Raw genomic sequence first — 20395 nt, forward strand, 5'->3', positions numbered from 1 at the left:
AGACATGGACTTTTTTTCTTGGATTAAATGCCAGGAATTGTGAAACACTTACTTTAAATGTATTTGGCTAAGGTGTATGTAAGCTTCCGACTTCAACTGTATGTATTTCATTTTCAATACATTTCTCAATTTCAAAAAACATGTTTACACTTTGTCATTATGGGGTATTTAGGAAAAATATATATTTAATACATATATAATTCAGGCTGTAACAACAATTTTGAATAAGCCAAGAGCTGTGAATACTTTCTGTAGGCTGATTTGAGGAGATATTTCATGCACACGTTTGTTTGCCATTTTAGGTAATACTGGGGTTTCTGCAAATCTGATCAAGAGGAAAAATTCCCACAAGTAAGTTCTCATTGTGTAGACACAGCATAAGACTAAAAGCAGGTTGACTTCCAAACAGACAGATGTGTGGATATATTGATTTGACATTACGTACTTCCTTCCAAATTGGGATCTCTATAGGAAGCAGAAGAATGTTGGTACAAGCAAGCCTATTGCCCAACCCAGACGAAACATAGTGGGTTGCAGGATAACGCACCAGTGGAAGGAAGATACCAAGGTTTCCCAGTGGAAAGGAACAGTTCTCGATCAAGTCCCTGTCAACCCATCTCTCTACCTGATCAAGTATGATGGATTTGACTGCATCTATGGACTTGAGCTTCACAAAGATGAGAGGGTGCAAGGCCTGGAGGTTTTACCAGACAGAGTTGGTAGGTATTGTGAAGACATGACAAAAGTTGGCCTTGCTCTGCCATGAGCATATTACATGTCTGTATAGTATGAGTGTGTAAGAACAAATGCACTCGTGCTAGCTGTGTATTTGATCATGCATACCTTTATAAACTCTGCAAAAAAAGAAACGTCCTCTCACTGTCAACTGCGTTTATTTTCAGCAAACTTAACGTGTAAATATTTGTATGAACATAGCAAGATTCAACAAGTGAGACATAAACTGAACAAGTTCCACAGACATGTGACTAACAGCAATTGAATAATGTGTCCCTGAACAAAGGGGGGGTCAAAATCAAAAGTAACAGTATCTGGTGTATGGTGTGGCCACCAGCTGCATTAAGTACTGCAGTGCATCTCCTCTTCATGGACTGCACCAGATTTGCCAGTTCTTGCTGTGAGATGTACCAAGGCACCTGAGGGTTCCTGGACATTTCTGGGGGGAATGTCCCAAGCCCTCACCCTCCGATCCAACAGTTCCCAGACGTGCTCAATGGGATTGAGATCTGGGCTCTTCGCTGGCCTAGGCAGAACACTGACATTCCCGTCTTGCTGGAAATCATGCACAGAACGAGCAGTACGGCTGGTGACATTGTCATGCTGAAGCATCATGTCAGGATGAGCCTGCATGAAGGGTACCACATGAGGGAGGAGGATGTCCTCGTTGTAACGCTCATTCCTTCGACGATAAACGCAAATCCGACTAAACCGCGACTCGTCAGTGAAGAACACTTTTTGCCAGTCCAGCGACGGTGGGTTTGTGCCCATAGGCGACATTGTTGCCGGTGATGTCTTATAACAGGCCAACAAGCCCGCAGTCCAGCCTCTCTCAGCCTATTGCGGACAGTCTAAGCACTGATGGAGTGATTGTGAATTCCTGGTGTAACTCGGTGCAGTTGTTGTTGCCATCCTGTACCTGTCCTGCAGGTGTTGTTACACGTGGTCTGCCACTGTCCATCCTGTGTCCCTTGCAGCATGCCTGAGGCACGTTCACGCATATGATCAGGGACCCTGGACATCTTTCTTTTAGTGTTTTTCAGTCAGTAAAAAGGCCTGTTTCGTGTCCTATGTTTTCATAACTGTGACCTTAATTGCCTAAGCTGTTAGTGTCTTAACGACCTTTCCACATGTGCATGTTCATTAATTATTTATGGTTCATTGAACAAGCATGGGAAACAGTGTTTAAACCCTTTACAATGAAGATCTGTGAAGTTATTTGGATTTTTACAAATTCTTTGAACGATAGGGCCCTGAAAAAGGGACATTTCTTTTTTTGCTGAGTTTGTTACAAATTACTTAACATCTTTTCATAGCCATATTTACTATTCATTTGAAACTGCTCTCTGTAATGCAGCTCCAGCTCGCGTCAGTGATGCACAGCTAGCAGAAACCATGATAGGCAAAGCAGTGGAGCACATGTTTGAGCAAGATGAAGGACCAAAGGAGGAGTGGAGGGGCATGGTGCTAGCACGGGCTCCCATTATGAACACATGGTTCTACATCACTTACGAAAAGGACCCTGTTTTGTACATGTACCAGCTCTTGGATGACTACAAAGAGGGGGATCTCCGGATAATGCCTGATTCAAGTGAGTCCATCAGAAATTATATTTTGTGTTAACACTGTAGGCATTGTTTATGGTCTCCATACCACTCTTTCTTTAAAAGCATGTAATTCTAAGTTGTATTACGGTAGATACAATCAACTACATAAATGTTGTCAACAAATTATCTCACTAAAGCTGGTAATATTCTATGCTTTTGCAGATGACACGACCCCATCAGAGAGAGAGCCTGGCGAAGTGGTGGATAGCCTTGTTGGCAAACAAGTGGAATATGCCAAAGAGGATGGCGGCAAAAGGACAGGCATGGTTATCCATCAGGTTGATGCCAAACCCTCTGTGTATTTCATCAAGTTTGATGACGACTTTCACATCTACGTCTACGATTTAGTAAAAACGTCTTAGGGCATTGAGAAAATCATTGATCCACAGAGCGTGGCAAATGTTTTCAGGATTTCTTTGAGACAAGATCAATTTCCAGTTAAATGGACAATTCCTTCACAGGCTACGAATGTGAAACTTGTCATTTCCTGTGTCACTGCTTCCAATGCGAAAGCTATAAGTGTACTTTGTCTGAAGTCCACTTTTGTTTGAAAAGAAGAGACCTCTGCAGAATTCACCATGTCTGAACATTTACTCTGTTCAATTGGGCCAGACAACAGGAGCTTAATCCAAAGTTTTTCTTAACATGAAAGAAAAGTGAGAATTTTGTGTGGGGTTTTCTTGTCTATGATGCTGTAAATGAATTATTGTGAGGTTCTCGTAAACATGTTTCTACCACTTTTGTTGACTTGTGTGTTTAACATCCTCAGAATTTAGCATGCATCAGTCTAACAGCTGTGGTCCTTTGTAGCTCAGTTGGTAGAGCAGGGTAGTGGATTCGATTCCCCCCATCCATATGTCAAATGTATGCACGCGTGACTAAGTCGCTTTGGATAAAAGTGTCTGCTAAATGGCACATTACTGTATCAGCCAAACACCCGAGTAATCAGTTTAAAAAGAAAGGTATTACATTAATTTCTGTGATTTAATTTGATTCCTTAATTCTCTACTTGTATGAACTGCCATTGTGAAATTGTCCTTCACATAAGGCTAGTTTCTGAGACCAAGGAAATCCAAGAGCTTCTTCCTTTTAGTTTTTAAATCAGTGTTATTTTATGTTGGCCACACTTGCATTCTCCCGAAATGGGTGTCAAGACCTCTACTACTCTGTCAAATCAAAATTGTATTAGAGTAATTTGGCTGATTGGTTGTGCAAAGTTCATCAATTATTTTAATTATAATATTTTTTGTTTACTGTGGCTTTTAGATTTGATTTTAATTTCCTTCAACCTGAAATGATTAGTTTTGTTATGTAATACTCTATCATCCAAATCTGATTTCAAATTTGTATTATCACATTTCACTCTTACTCCTTTGCTAGAGCTACAACTTTGTTGTCAAAAACACTAAAAGGATCATGATTGATACACATAACTAACTATACACTGAATGGACAAAACATTAAGAACACCTTCCTAATATTGAGTTCCACCTACCACCATACCCCGCCCTGGCAGCTACTAACCTTGTCCATTGGCACTTAAATGGGCACTTGCCTATTCACCCTTTGAATGGCACACATACACAAGCCATGTCTCAAGGCTTAAAAATCATTGTTTAACCTGTCTTCTCCTCTTCATCTACACTTGTGGTTTATTGAACAGGTGACATCAATAAGGGGATCATAGCTTTCACCTGATCAGTTTGTCATGAAAAGAGCAGGTGTTCTTAATGTATTGTATACTCAATGTACGTGAAAGACGATTATAAATGCGGCTTACAAGAAATAGAGTGTATCAATTATCTTGCTAGCATTGTGATCCATTTGGAAGTATTTTTACGACTTACCTTCAATTCTTCATGCCTGTTTCATGTCTATGTGCCATATATTTTCAGAGTGATAGATCTCAGAAATGTTTCTATCAAAGAATGTGTGGTCTAAATTGATTAAGCAAATGGCCTGTTAATGTTCTAATTGGGTCATATGCCACTGAGCCACCTACCATCAATGAGGTTAATTTTGAAAATGTCATTGTTTAATTGAATTCAGCATCAATCCAATCCATATGTTTATTTCTCATTTAAGCAAATATGAATTGTTTGCTGTTTTCTGACCTGAGCCTAGGTTGATTTCATGATTTAACTTGATACTGTATAATAGTATTATACACCACTTGCAACATTTTGAATTTCATCCAAGGATTTAGAAAGATATTTAAATGGTCAACATGTCATGGTTATTTTAGAATTGCTGTCTTGTTAGCATGTTCAAATTGTGTTACTGAAGCCTACCGTGCATTTGGAAAGTATTCAGACCCCTTGACCTTTTCCACATTTTGTTACATTACAGCCTTATAATAAAATTGATAAAATATTTGTTTTCCCCTATTCAATCTACACACAATACCCCTTTAATAACGAAAGCAAAAACTGTTTTTTAGAAATGTATTAAAAATGGAAACATCATATTTACATAAGTATTCAGACCCTTTACTCAGTACTTTTGTTGAAGCACCTTTGGCAATGATTACAGCCTCAAGTCTTCTTTGGTATGAGGCTAAATGCTTGGCACACCTGTATTTGGGGAGTTTCTCCCATTATTCTCTGCAGATCCTCTCAACCTCTGTCAGGTTGGATGGGGAGCGTCCCTACATAGCTATTTTCAGGTCTCTCCAGAGATGTTTGATAGGATTCAAGTCCGGGCTCTGGCTGGGCCACTCAAGGACATTCAGAGACTTGTCCCGAAGCCACTGTTACGTTGTCCTGTTGGAAGATGAATCTTCGCCCTAGTCCTGAGCGCTCTGGAGCAGGTTTTCATGAAGGATCTCTCTGTACTTTTTTCCTTTCATCTTTCCCTCGATCCTGACTAATTTTCCAGTCCCTGCCACTGAAAAACATCCGCAACACATGATGCTGCCACCACCATGCTTCACCGTAGGGATGGTGCCAGGTTTCCTCCATAGGTGACGCTTGGCATTCAGGCCAAAGAGTTCAATCTTGATTTCATTGGACCAGAGAATCTTGTTTCTCATGGTCTTCGAGTCTTTAGGTGCCTTTTGGCAAACTCAAAGCGGGCTGTCGTGCCTTTTACTGAGGAGTGGCTTCCCGTCTGGCCACTCTACCATAAAGGCCTGATTTGGTGGAGTGTTGCAGAGATGGTTGTTCTTCTGGAAGGTTATCCCAATTCCACAGAGGAACTCTGCAGCTCTGTCGGTGACCATTGGGTTCTTGGTCACATCCCTGACCAAGGCCCTTCTCCCCCGATTGTGCAGTTTGGCCAGTAGGCCAGCTCTAGGAAGTCTTGGTGGTTCCAAACTTCTTCCATTTTAAGAATGATGGAAGCCACTGTGTTCTTGGGGACTTTCAATGCTGCAGACATTTTTTTGGTACCCTTCTCCAGATCTGTGACTCAACAGAATCCTGTCTCGGAGCTCAACGGACAATTCCTTCGACCTCGTGGCTTGGTTTTTGCTCTGACATGCACTGCCAACTATGGGACCTTATATAGACACGTGGGCATTTCCAAATCATGTCCAATCAATTGAATTTGGAGTCCACAGGTGGAATCATGTTCTAGAAACATCTCAAGGATGTTCAATGGAAACAGAATGCACTTGAGCTCAATTTTGAGTCTCATAGCAAAACTACTTTTTTATTTTTTTTATACATTTACCTGTTTTTGCTTTTGTCATTATGGGGTATTGTGAATAGATTGATGATTTAATACATTTTGGAATAAGGCTGTAACCTAACAAAATGTGAATAAAGGGAAGGGGTCTGAATACTTTCTGAATGCACTGTATGTCTGGAGCTTCTGCAGGTTTGCTTGCCATCACTAGTCACTCTCCCGCACAAAGATGAGATCCTGCTAACCTCTGTAGCATTATTAAGACATCTTGAAAGCGGACCACAGGTCTATTTAAAATCCTTGATTGCCCCTTCATGATTTCCAAAGTGTGGAAATCATCATATGTTGCCAATGGCTGTGGGAGTCGAGGCATTTAACATTTTACATTACTATTGTAATGTACTGTGTATACTGTCAGTTCCACTTCTGAAAAGCAGACTTATGTCGCATGCATATAGCTAAATGTACGTTGATGTGAGTTGCATGTCAGTTTCTTTTCAAAGTTATTAGCGTATGTCAATTGTGACATTTTGTTGTTTTTGTACTGTGCATTACATTAACCAACGCACTGATAATTCTAAATGAGTGCCAACTAAACGTGCCAGTCTTGTACAGCATTTAAGGGGTGATAGTTCTAAATAAATCATTTGTCAGTTTATTTTAATTTTACTGGCTTATTTATATGTATCCATAAAGAACTTTCCTTATTTGATTGTGAGAAATGTGTGTGCATGTAAGGATGGACCTTGTGCGTACATATTCAGTCAGTCGTTATATGTTAAAATTGGATTAACATATCATATTTTGAGTTGAAATGGAAGAGATTTAATTACGGGACAGTACTTTTCTGCTATATCAAAATATAGAGGTAAAATTATGTCTTAATGGCCTTGTGTTCTAAATAATATTTTTTTAAATACAGTGCCTTGCGAAAGTATTCGGCCCCCTTGAACTTTGCGACCTTTTGCCACGTTTCAGGCTTCAAACATAAAGATATAAAACTGTATTTTTTGTGAAGAATCAACAACAAGTGGGACACAATCATGAAGTGAAACGACATTTATTGGATATTTCAAACTTTTTTAACAAATCAAAAACTGAAAAATTGGGCGTGCAAAATTATTCAGCCCCCTTAAGTTAATACTTTGTAGCGCCACCTTTTGCTGTGATTACAGCTGTAAGTCGCTTGGGGTATGTCTCTATCAGTTTTACACATCGAGAGACTGAAATTTTTTCCCATTCCTCCTTGCAAAACAGCTCGAGCTCAGTGAGGTTGGATGGAGAGCATTTGTGAATAGCAGTTTTCAGTTCTTTACAACAGATTCTCGATTGGATTCAGGTCTGGACTTTGACTTGGCCATTCAAACACCTGGATATGTTTATTTTTGAACCATTCCATTGTAGATTTTGCTTTATGTTTTGGATCATTGTCTTGTTGGAAGACAAATCTCCGTCCCAGTCTCAGGTCTTTTGCAGACTCCATCAGGTTTTCTTCCAGAATGGTCCTGTATTTGGCCCCATCCATCTTCCCATCAATTTTAACCATCTTCCCTGTCCCTGCTGAAGAAAAGCAGGCCCAAACCATGATGCTGCCACCACCATGTTTGACAGTGGGTATGGTGTGTTCAGGGTGATAGGCTGTGTTGCTTTTACGCCAAACATAACGTTTTGCATTGTTGCCAAAACGTTCAATTTTGGTTTCATCTGACCAGAGCACCTTCTTCCACATGTTTGGTGTGTCTCCCAGGTGGCTTGTGGCAAACTTTAAACAACACTTTTTATGGATATCTTTAAGAAATGGCTTTCTTTTTGCCACTCTTCCATAAAGGCCAGATTTGTGCAATATACGACTGATTGTTGTCCTATGGACAGAGTCTCCCACCTCAGCTGTAGATCTCTGCAGTTCATCCAGAGTGATCATGGGCCTCTTGGCTGAATCTCTGATCAGTCTTCTCCTTGTATGAGCTGAAAGTTTAGAGGGACGGCCAGGTCTTGGTAGATTTGCAGTGGTCTGATACTCCTTCCATTTCAATATTATCGCTTGCACAGTGCTCCTTGGGATGTTTAAAGCTTGGGAAATCTTTTTGTATCCAAATCCGGCTTTAAACTTCTTCACAACAGTATCTCGGACCTGCCTGGTGTGTTCCTTGTTCTTCATGATGCTCTCTGCGCTTTTAACGGACCTCTGAGGCTATCACAGTGCAGGTGCATTTATACGGAGACTTGATTACACACAGGTGGATTGTATTTATCATCATTAGTCATTTAGGTCAACATTGGTCATTTAGGTCAGAGATCCTCACTGAACTTCTGGAGAGAGTTTGCTGCACTGAAAGTAAAGGGGCTGAATAATTTTGCAAACCCAATTTTTCAGTTTTTGATTTGTTAAAAAAGTTTGAAATATCCAATAAATGTCGTTCCACTTCATGATTGTGTCTCACTTGTTGTTGATTCTTCACAAATAAATACAGTTTTATATCGTTATGTTTGAAGCCTGAAATGTGGCAAAAGGTCGCAAAGTTCAAGGGGGCCGAATACTTTCGCAAGGCACTGTAAATGGTTACAGTTTAGTCATCTGGCACAAACACTTTAATGTTTCTGAATTCTGCAAGAAAATTTGATAATGGACTATCCTGAATATTAAAATAAATAAGTAGGCCTATGTAATATTTTTTTTTATGTTATGTTTCCTTTTAACACAACACTGGAAGATCCAGTATTGTGCGGCAGGTATAGTAGTCCAAATGGGGTCCACGGAAAAGCTTTCATAATATTGAGTGTTGCAGAACACATACTAGCCATTCCCTTTGTCATGCAAACTCTGAGAAATATTCATTATAATTACATACATAATATAAATGGTAGGATCTTTGTATTTAGCTGCAGAAAATTTTCAAAGCTGGTATAATTTATTAGCTAATTACTTGTATAAATACGTATGCATATTGTGAGTAGAAACAATAGTCTAGCAGCTAGGCCTTAAGTATTGCTTAAGTAGTTTTTTGGGCTACATTATTTTGGGCTACATTATTTTACTATTTTTTTATTTTTGATAACTTTTACTCCACTACATTCCTAAAGAAAATATGTACTTTTCCCTGACACCCAAAAGTTAAATTTGTAATGTTCAGGCAGGACAGCAATATGGTCCAATTCGCACACCTATCCATATAACGCGTTGTCATTCCTACTGCCTCTCATCTGGCAGACTCACAACACAAATACTACATTTGTGATGTCTGAGGGTTGGACTGTGGCCCTGGCTGTCCATAAATAAAAATATAAAAACAAGATAATCGTGCCGACTGGTTTGCTTAATATAAGGAATTGGATGTATAATATGAGTACTTTTTCCACCACTGTACTTATATTTAAAACCAGAAACTTTTACTCAAGTAATATTTTACTGGTGGACTTGAGTCATTTTAGTTTTTTACAGATATTTTGTTAAATATAGTACATTATTCATATCCTTTACATACATGGTACTTTTATATACAGTATTACATGATTGGAATACAGTTTGACATACACATGAAATGGTACTCATCATTACATTCTCTTGCAATAAGTGCCATGAGACCTTTAGTGACCAAAGAGTTGGGACACCCATTTTAAGTCCCGTCTTCAAGTAACATTCCATTGTTAGTTAGTACTTCAACATTATTGAAATGAAATTAATTTTGTACAAATGTATGGTATAAATTACAGTGATCTGTCGTAGAAATTACTGCCGCCTTGTTCTTTTCAGCAGCTTATTTCTCTTTGGCTTTTGCCTTTCCCCAGGTGGCATTCATGTCTTTGTGCCCACAACTTGAAACGGAACACCATTGAATGGGAGACTTTTACTCTCCCAACTTTGTTTTTTTTTCCTTCCAAAGGCTGTGCACGTGTTGAAGGTCAAGATTGTGATATTGCTATCGTGCTTCTACACCTGCATTGCTTGCTGTTTGGGGTTTTAGGCTGGGTTTCTGTACAGCACTTTGAGATATCAGCTGATGTACGAAGGGCTATATAAATACATTTGATTTGATTTGATTAGAATGAAAGGCTTGTAAGGAACCTAATAACCTAACTCTATCAAATAGAATAACTCCTCTGTGCTTGGAATGGAATCCCTTATGTTACACTAGCTCGCTCACTCATTTTAGATAACTAGTAGCTAGCTTTTGCTACTCTTATCTGAAAAAAAAGAACTGAATTATGTGAAATATGGCGGTGGAAACGCTTGATATAACACATTTTCTGACAAGCAAGCGCTTAGATATGGACATTTTTACGTTTACATACATTCATAGAATGTTTGGGAATGTTTAGCAATATACTGTGTGAAGCGGCCGTGCATTTGGACAATTAATAGACACTGCAGTAAATAAACCTAATAAAAACATCTGTCTTGTCCAGGACCAGAGTCTACACAGGCTGATGGGCCATAGCCAATCAGAGCTATAGTAGGCCTTTATGGCCCAACAGTAGAGGTGTCATAATACCCATAAAACCTAGTGGTCAAACAGGGAAATGGTTCCAATTGTTTTTCCACCATTCATTTTTCACATAGGGTATTTTAGAAACACTTAAAATAAGGGGTGTGTTTTGTGTAGGCCTACCCTGGAATGACGTTTTGATAACCATGTATATCTCGGACAAGGTGACTTTTGTCAATGTATTTGGTCCCAGATTTGAAAATGCTAACTAGTATCAAAGTAGACATCATGCAAAACTACAAATCCCTGCAAGCTCCTGCACGTCATCTCTAGCTGATACCTTTGCTAATAGGTATTGTAAATTTAAAACTTGCACAAGAAAGTTCACAGAATTGGCCATTTTAAAGAAATGTAGACTATTTATTAATGACTACGGTTAGCTAATATTATGTAGAGTGCATTCGGAAAGTATTCAGACCATTGACCTTTTCCACATTTTGTTTTTATTTACACACAATACCCCATAATGACAAAGCAAAAACAGGTTTTTAGACATTTTTGCAAATATATACAAAATAAATAACATACCTTATTTAAATAACTATTCAGACCCTTTCCTATGAAACTCGAAATTGAGCTCAGGTGCATCCTGTTTCTATTGATCATCCTTGAGATGTTTCTACAACTTGATTGGAGTCAATTCAATTGATTGGACATGATTTGGAAAGGCATACACCTGTCTACATAAGGTCCCACAGTAGACAGTGCATGTCAGAGAAGAAAAAAAAATCTGCAGCATTGAAGGTCCCCAACAACACAGTGGCCCCCATCATTCTTAAATGGAAGAAGTTTGGAACCACCAAGACTCTTCCTAGAGCTGGCCGCCCGTCCAAACTGAGCAATTGGGTCTTTATGACCAGACGGAAGCCACTCCTCAGTAAAAGTCACATGACCGCCCGCTTTGAGTTTGCCAAAAGGCAACTAATGAACAAGATTCTGTGGTCTGATGAAACCAAGACTAAACTCTTCGGCCTGAATGCCAAGCGTCACATGTAGTGGAAACCTGGCACCATCCCTATGATGAAGCATGTTGGTGGCAGCATCAGGATGTTTTTCTGTGGCAGGGAGTGGGAGACTAGTCAGGACTGAGGGAAATATGTACGGAGCAAAGTACAGAGAGATCCTTGATGACAACCAGTTCCGGGGCGCTCAGGACCTCAGACTGGGGTCGAAGGTTCACCTTCCAACAGGACAATGACCCTAAGCACACAGCCAAGACAATGCAGAAGTGGCTTAAGGACATTCAGAGACTTGTTCCGGAGTCGCACAGCCAGAGCCTGGACTTGAACCCAATCTAACATCTCTGGAGAGGCCTGACAATAGATGTGCAGCGACGCTCCCAATACAACCTGACAGAGCTTGAGAGGATCTGCAGGGAAGAATGGTGGAAACTCCCCAAATACAGGTGTGCCAAGCTTGTAGTGTCATACCCAAGAAGACTCCAGGCATTAATCGCTGCCAAAGGTGCTTCAATAAAGTACTGAGTAAAGGTTCTGAATACTTATGTAAATGTAATATTACATTTTTTATGTTGTATAAATGTGCAAAAACTTCTAAAAACCTGTTTTTGCTTTGTCAATATTGGATATTGTGTGTAGATTAATGAGGGAAAAAAACTATAATCCATTTTAGAATAAGGCTGTAACGTAACAATGTGGAAAATGTCAATTGGTCTGAATACTTTCCAAATGCACTGTAGTTAATCCAGAGATTCTTACCTTTGCCTCAATTTGGAAGTCTCATTCAGATCATCATGGCATTTGTATTTTATGATAACCATAATAACAGCAAATTAGTGTTTCATTTTGGGGGGTAAATACAGGCGTATATACTGATAGAAGTTATCTTGTCCTAGAGAGATTTACACGGTTATCTAAAGTCAGGCCAGGGTAAATCTACATGAAACACATCCCTTATTTGAACTAAACGACTTTCCCTTAACTGAGCTAAACGACTATCAACTTCATCATGAAGTGCTTTGAGAGACTAGTCAAGGATCATATCACCTCCACGCTATCTGACACCCTAGACCCACTCCAATTTGCTTACCGCCCCAAAAGGTCCACAGACGACGCAATCACAATCACACTGCCCTAACACATCTGGACAAGAGGAATACCTATGTAAGAATGCTGTTCATCAACTACATCTTAGCATTTAATTAACACCATAGTACCCTCCAAAACTCGTCATCAAGCTTGAGACCCTGGGTCTCGACCCCGTCCTCTGCAACTGGGTCCTGGACTTCCTGACGGGCTGCCCCCAGGTGGTGAGGGTAGGAAACTTTACTCTATTCCATCTACTGCATCTTGCCATCTTGATGTAATGTATCACTAGCCACTTTAACAATGTCTACACTGTATTTCTGATTAATTTGATGTTATTTTCATGGACAAAAAAATATTGGCAAGGGTACAGATTCCACATTTGGAATTGGGGGTGGGGAGCAAAAGGCTGCCCACCAGATCGCAAGGCATTATATTGAAATATTGGTGTATGGGCATGCCATTTAGATTCCCAGTTAAATTGTTTTAAAATTTTGCGGCAAATATAAATTGTGTGCGCAATAATAGAACCAAAGTGTAGTTTACATTGTTTAAGAGCTTACATCAGTGTAGAAAATGTTTTCCGGGGAAATAGTTGACACCATATTTCTCTCTATACTAATTTTCCTCATTTTTATTTTCTAGGGTCAGACTAAATGCTAGTGCCTGGAAATACAATTTAAAGTTGTGTACAGTACAGGGGACCTCCTACCCTCTTTCCAAGTTTGGTAATTTTATCCAGGCTTGCTTACCTTCTCATATACATTTTGAAACCACACTATGGATTTCATCACATTAGCCAGAAGGGGGAGACAAAGGAAGCATTTGAACTACAGAAATGTATTGGAACATTCTGTTAAACTTTCTGGCAATGGTTTTATCTAAGGAAGGAAATAGAACTATTCCAAAATATTTCAATAGGAAACGATTGGGATTCCATAAGTAGGGATGGAGTCCTCCATCAGCGTCTTGAGGCAGTAGGGCAGATTTGATTAGATTTATTTAATAATTTGAGATAGAGCTGAAGTTCTCTATGATCTTCTCTGGTTTTGGGAAGGATTGAGATACTTTATCTAGACAATGCAAGATATTGTCGGCGTATAATGAGATGATGTGATTTTGGTGAAATTTCTTTCGATTGTTGAATTGCCTTGGCCAGGGGCTCTATACACAAAAAAATAGCACAAGTGTGGTGATCATGACATTTTGTCAGCCGGTGATTGTCAAGCAAATCACCAAATAACGGCCGGTCTCACTGTAATTGACCGTTAATGAACATAAACACGTCTAGCATCTCCTGAATTCCACGCATAGCCTACAAGCCACTGATGTAGGGCTTTGTAACATCTACATTTTAAAAAGTCTAATAAATACATTTTATATAGCCTACACCAGTGGTTCCCTTTTTATAGTCCTGTACCCCTTCAAACATTCAACCTCCAGCTGCGTGCCCCCTCTAGCACCAGGGTCAGCACAATCTCAAATGTTATTTTTTGCCATCCTTGTAAGACTGCCACACACACACACACTATACGATACATTTATTAAACATAAGAATGAGTGTGAGTTTGTGTCACAACCCGGCTCGTGGGAAGTGACAAAGAGCTCTTGTAGCACCAGGCTCTTTATTTAACCATCTTACAAATAAAACCTTATTTGTTCATCGGAAGTTGTGAATAACTCACCACAGGTTAATGAGAAGGGTGTGCTTGAAAGGATGCACATAACTCTGCAATGTTGGGTTGTATTGGAGAGAATTTCAGTCTTAAATCCTTTTCCACACACAGTCTGTGCCTGTATTTAGTTTTCATGCTACTCTCGCATAGGTATGTGGTTGCAAAGGGCATCAGTGTCTTTTAACAGCGCGATTTGCCAAGGCAGGATACTCTGAGTGCAGCCCCATCCAGAGATCTGTGAAATTTTCACAGAACCACTTGTTGAAATTTCGATGAGGCACTCTTGTTCAGTTATCGGTAAGTGGACTGGAGGCAGGGCATGAAAGGGATAATGAATCCAGTTGTTTCGGGAAAGTATCTGTGTAATTGCTCACCCAAATCGCATATTTGTGACCCGATTCAGGAAACTCGGCATATGTCGCAAGTCACGATTTCACAGGAGAGCTGTTTGAATTTTGGGGGGCAGAAATGCCATCTCGAACATGTGAACTTTCATGTGCCTTAATATCAAACTTGTATGCCATCTGTAAATACAAATACAATTGTTAAATTACAAGCCTAGTTGGTTTAGACACAGAAAAAGTGAGCAACCTTCACACTAGCCATGATTGGCTGAGATAATGAGTGGGCTGGACATGCTGAGAGATGAGTTTGGATTGGTCTGCCATATAGCATTCACCTGTCTATTGGAGCTGGTCAGTATGTCTTGGTAATCATGTCAAACGTGGCTGTAATTTTTTTTTATTGTGTAGTAAAACTGCATAAACCTTATGTTATTTTGAAGTGTACTGTTAATTAGCTAATGTTATGCATATGCTCTCCACTTTCAGGATGACTGAGTTTTGAAATCATTGGAATTCGAGTATGATAGCTAAGGAGATGGAGAAAACACCAGTCTGGATTAGATTGTTAAACTAAGGGCAACCATGCATGGCATCAAACAGGAGACGCATCCAACCATGATGTTTACTGACCGGTAAGATAGTCTAGCTAGCTACATTTTCAGATATTACATTTTTCTAAATTTGACAGAAAGTGGATTCATTTCAAGTGTACTGTTAGCTAGATAACGTTAGCTGGCTGGGTTGCTAGCTAACGTTGTGTATAATCTTATTCTTCGTATCTTAGACACATTTGCTTGGCTAGTTTTAGCCATAGAACATGGTTGGTTAGCTAACTACCTTCAGATTCATGCAGGGTAGTAACGTCATGAGTTGTGATTATATTCCAATGTATAGCAAGCTAGCTAGCTAGCTACATGTCTTAACAAAAAACAACTCCACTCTAATTTTGACAATGTATTTTCATTTCAAGTTAGTGTACTATTAGCTAGCTAGCTGACGTTAAGTCATGAGTTGGGAATCATTGTTTACCTAGCTAGCTATCTAACTACATTTCTTAACAAAATACTCCCGTCTTAGTGTGCCAGAGCGCAGAATAACTGATTCATTTTTGAATGCTCAACACCTGTTGAGTATGTCCAGTGTCAGTGTCCGCGTAGTTCAGGGTCAGTGTCCGCGAGAGTTCAGGGTCCTTGCTTTAAAACCTCTTAGAGATCGGGCTACTTTTAAAAAAATTCTGTTAAAAATCGCGCAACATTTCAATGTCCTGCTGCTCATGCCAGGAATATAGTATATGCATATGATTAGTATGTGTGCATAGAAAACACTCTGAAGTTTCTAGAACTGGTTCAATGGTGTCTGTGACTATAACAGAACGAGTTCTGTGGTCAAAATCCCAAGAAAACCCCTTTGTGTGTTTCTGGGGGCTGCATGCTATCAGATAATAGCTTCTCATGCTTTCGCCGAAAAGCATTTTACAAATCTGACATGTTGGCTATATTCACAACGAGTTTGGCTTGAATTGAGTACCCTGCATGTGAATTTTAATGAAAGTTTGAGTTTTAACGAGTACAATATGTTGGCGCTCTGAAATTTTCGCTGATTTGGTACAGGCGCTCTGGATTTTTCGTTGATTTGGTACAGGAACCGCAGCCGTAAAAGGCAAAGTTAACCATTTTCACAGTAGTGTCCAAAATGTCTTTCAAGCTGTCAGGGATTCCCTTGGTGTCACACCCTGACCTTAGAGAGCCTTTTTATGTCTCTATTTTTGTTTGGTCAGGGTGTGATTTGGGTGGGCATTCTATATTCTGATTTCTATGTTTTGTGTTTCTATGTTTTGGCCGGGTATGGTTCTCAATCAGGGACAGATCAGGTCCTCCTATAGGCTTCATTTTTAGTTATTTATGCAACTTTAGTTGTGATACAAACGTTGGGCTGTATGTTTTGATTTTTAATACATTGGCTGCATGACACAACTAATAATCATTTGAAAAAAGTTGCATGAAAGGCATGAGCTCTGATTTATTTTGTGTGCAGACTGCAAACACTTCATCAGTCTCTCATTCAGAATTTGACAAGCACTTGATAATATTCTCACCAGGTCTCAAATGTCCTGGTGGCATCCCCCTTGTGTTATCGTAATGCCCCCTAAAACAATACATGCCTTTTGCAGCCAAAGTGGCCGATGTGTGAAGGACCGCTCACTCACATGGCTCTCTCAGATATCAATATTCTAATTAGTCAATAACAGTCACATAATCAGGTCCTTCTCACAGCTAATAAGTAGGCTACAAGTGAAGACCGACACATCGGGGACGCATATTGAAGATATTAGAAAAACTGTCCACATTTAGCTTACTTTTCGTCAGCCCACAAAATGAGTAGGCCTAACAAACTGCAACAGCAGAAGTCTATGTCAATCTACTATCCCACATAGTGCAAAGTTGACCTATTCTATTGGTGAACTTGTCCTTCTGTGCAATATATAAATACTCCAAACATACGCTTGGACAGTTGTCGGATGCGATAGATCCCAAATTAATACAACCACTCGCATTCAAAAAACATTTAAAAGCAATGGGGCTGATGCAACAGATCAATACATTGAGCTTAAAATGTTGATAAACTATTAGCCTATTTATTCACATTATAAGCACAGCTATGCATACACAGTAGTAGGCTAAAAGCGCAAATGTTCCAAAATGCAATCAATTAGCGGAAAACACTGTTTTCAAAAGTGACCACAAATGTAATTATGCATGTAATGCTTTATTATAAAGGTGCATTTTTATGATGAAAACTATCTTCCCCAAACTTGAAACTCACGCACCACCTATGTATGCCAGTTAGGCTCTACACCGGTTGTAAAGCGGATTAATGTGATTATTTTTAAGAAGTTGTTTGGCCGCTTTAGCTATGTTACAAATCTTATCAAAACATATAAGCCTATGGGCTAGACTGCATGACGTGTGCGACTATGATTTGAAAAAGTCAACAACAAAAAAGCATGCTCTGTTTCTTGCCTTACTGCACATGCTGGATATCATTCACAAGTGATAATACATCATTCACAAGTTATAGGCTAATATTGTGTGGTGGCTAATTTCTGTATTACCAAATGAGGAGAAACAAACTTCACACACCAGTCAGAGTTATACTTCAACAATTGTTTTATTAATAAGAGCTTTGCAATAGCAATTTGACTTTCAATGATGCGCCATTTCTAATGAACCATTGAAAGTGACAACACAAAAGTACAAAGATCTTTTATAGCCAAGATACACCCCTCTCAACCTATATGATGAACAGCAGAGACATAGAATGGTCACAAGGTTAAGATTTGTATGAAATACATCTATACAACATAGCAGACAGTTACTGCTGTGTCAACAGTTTTCATTGTAAAGACCAGTGTCTGGCCCTCCTACTCCAAACTGGAATCGTCTCTCCCTGGTACGGTATAGAACAGAACTATTAGCTCATGTTCTCTGGAATGCTCTTTAGGCTTTATTACCCAAAGACATCGTAAATCTCCTCTGTCAGTGCTATCTCATAGAGGCCCTCCTCAGTAAAACACACACACAATAGTTAACAGAACACTCTATTCTGTCAAATAAATCAACCATTATAATACAATACAAATATTATAACATGGTCTTGTGTATCGGAAGACGCATGACTTTCAACCTTCGTCTCTCCCGAGCCCGTACGGGACTGTAGCGATGAGACAAGATAGTAGCTACTAACAATTGGATAGCACAAAATTGGGAGAGAGAAACATTTTAAAAATGAATGAGGCTACGTGGTCAACAGTTTTTTTATGAGATGTCTGCATACATACATGTCTGTACATACACAAGCTATTAATGCCACAGCTGAGGCTCAGGTGTGTAGATGTGGTTGAAGAGGGTATCATAGAGCACCTGGGCCCTGTTGTACTGATGGAGATCAACAGATTAGAAAATGTAGGCATAACATGCCAGCAACAAATGCTGACACTACACATCCAAGTATATCTGACCAAATTATGAAAGACAAGCACTGTAATTTAAAATTCCGTAAAGTTAGTGTGGAAAAGTTGAGAAAATTATTGTTGTCTATCAACAATGACAAGCCACCGGGGTCTGAAAACTTGGATGTAGAATTTCTGAGGATAATGACCTCAGAGTCAGGACACCCATTTAAAGTCCCATCCCAAAGACAGCAGTGTCTCCAATCACAGCCCTGGGGCATTGGGATATTTTTTTAGACCAGAGGAAAGAGTGCCTCCTACTGGCCCTCCAACACCACTTCCAGCAGCATCTGGTCTCTCATCCAGGAACTGACCAGGACCAACCCTGCTTAACTTCAGAAGCAAGCCAGCAGTGGTATGCAGGGTGGTATGCTGCTGGCAAAGCAGGGTTGGTCACTAGTGTATCCAGGAGGTGAGGCCTCTATAACGCAGTAAATTCATCAGGCTAAAGATGCTGTTTTTTGCAGGCCAAGCACATCAATATTATGATCAGTGATTAGTTAATTGACTAACTGTCTTGGAAGTGAGGGATCTAACATTAAGTAGCTCTATTTTGAGATGTGAGATATCACAATCTCTTTCAATAATGGCAAGAATGGAGGAGGTCTTTATTCCAGTGAGATTGCTAAGGCGAACACCGCCATGTTTAGTTTTGACCAACCGAAGTCAAGGCACAGACAACGGTCTCAATGGAGATAACTGAGCTGACTAGACTGACTGTGCTAATGGCAGACTCCACTAAGCTGGCATGTTGGCTATCTCATTGTGGAACTAGGGGAGTTAGACAGGGCTCTATGTTTGTAGGTAAGACACTGTTTGCTGTAACACAGAGACTTTTCAACCAACCTTAACCTCTTGATACTCCCCACCCCGGATCCGGGATCGTGAATAAAGCCTCAGGCTCATTAGCATAACGCAACGTTGACGATTTCTGAAAATCGCAAATAAAATGAAAATAATGAGCCTGCTCTCAAGCTTAGCCTTTTCTTAACAACACTGTCATCTCAGATTTTCAAAATATGCTTTTGAACCATAGCAAATCACTAATTTGTGTAAGAGTATGCTAAGCTAGCTTAGCATTTTGAGTAGCATTTAGCACGCAACATTTTCACAAAAACCAGATAACCAAATAAATAAAATCATTTACCTTTGAAGAGCTTCGGATGTTTTCAATGAGGAGACTCTCAGTTACATTGCAAATGTTCAGTTTTTCCTGAAAGAATCTTTGTGTAGGAGAAATCGCTCCGTTTTGTACATCACATTTGGCTACCAAAACGAACCGAAAATTCAGTCACCAAAACGTCAAACTTTTTCCGAATTAACTCCATAATATCGACCGAAACATGGCAAACGTTGTTTGGAATCAATCCTCAAGGTGTTTTTTCACATATCTCTTCATTGATATGCAGTTCGTGGAAGCCTGCTTTCCCCTCAGAATCGCATGGAAAAATACCAGCAGCTGAAAAAGACGCACCAATTTCGACAGAGGACACCGGGCGGACACCTGGAAAATGTAGTCTCTTATGGTCAATCTTCCAATGATATGCCTACAAATACGTTGGGGAAACGACAGAAAGGGCAGGCTCATTCCTCTCGCATTCACAGCCATATAAGGAGACAATGGAAAACGGAGCCTCAAAAATCCTGCTGGTTTCCTGGATGCCGTTTCATCTTGGTTTTGCCTGTAGCTCCCGTTCTAGGGCACCCACAGAGAATATCTTTGCAGTTCTGGAAACGTCAGTGTTTTCTTTCCAAAGCTATCAATTATATGCATAGTCGAGCATCTTTTTGTGACAAAATTTTGCGCTTAAAACGGGCACGTCTTTTTATCCAAAAATGAAATAGCGCCCCCATTAGCATCAAGAGGT

At 39.7% G+C, this 20395-nt stretch overlaps 1 protein-coding gene across 3 annotated transcripts in view; it reads left to right on the forward strand.

Moving 5' to 3' along the window:
* The window catches only part of LOC135514434 (spindlin-Z-like), a 44542-nt gene extending 39827 nt beyond the window's left edge, over positions 1-4715 (forward strand). For all 3 annotated transcript variants that reach the window (XM_064937934.1, XM_064937935.1, XM_064937936.1), the window contains 4 exons: positions 303-351; positions 472-719; positions 2093-2326; positions 2505-4715. In XM_064937934.1, the coding sequence (XP_064794006.1) occupies positions 303-351; positions 472-719; positions 2093-2326; positions 2505-2704 (731 nt within the window). In that variant the 3' untranslated portion in view covers positions 2705-4715. The remainder of the gene's footprint in view (positions 1-302; positions 352-471; positions 720-2092; positions 2327-2504) is intronic.
* Positions 4716-20395: the final 15680 nt, after the last annotated feature.

This window comes from Oncorhynchus masou, chromosome 25 (assembly GCF_036934945.1).
Source record: "Oncorhynchus masou masou isolate Uvic2021 chromosome 25, UVic_Omas_1.1, whole genome shotgun sequence".
Taxonomy (NCBI): domain Eukaryota; kingdom Metazoa; phylum Chordata; class Actinopteri; order Salmoniformes; family Salmonidae; genus Oncorhynchus; species Oncorhynchus masou.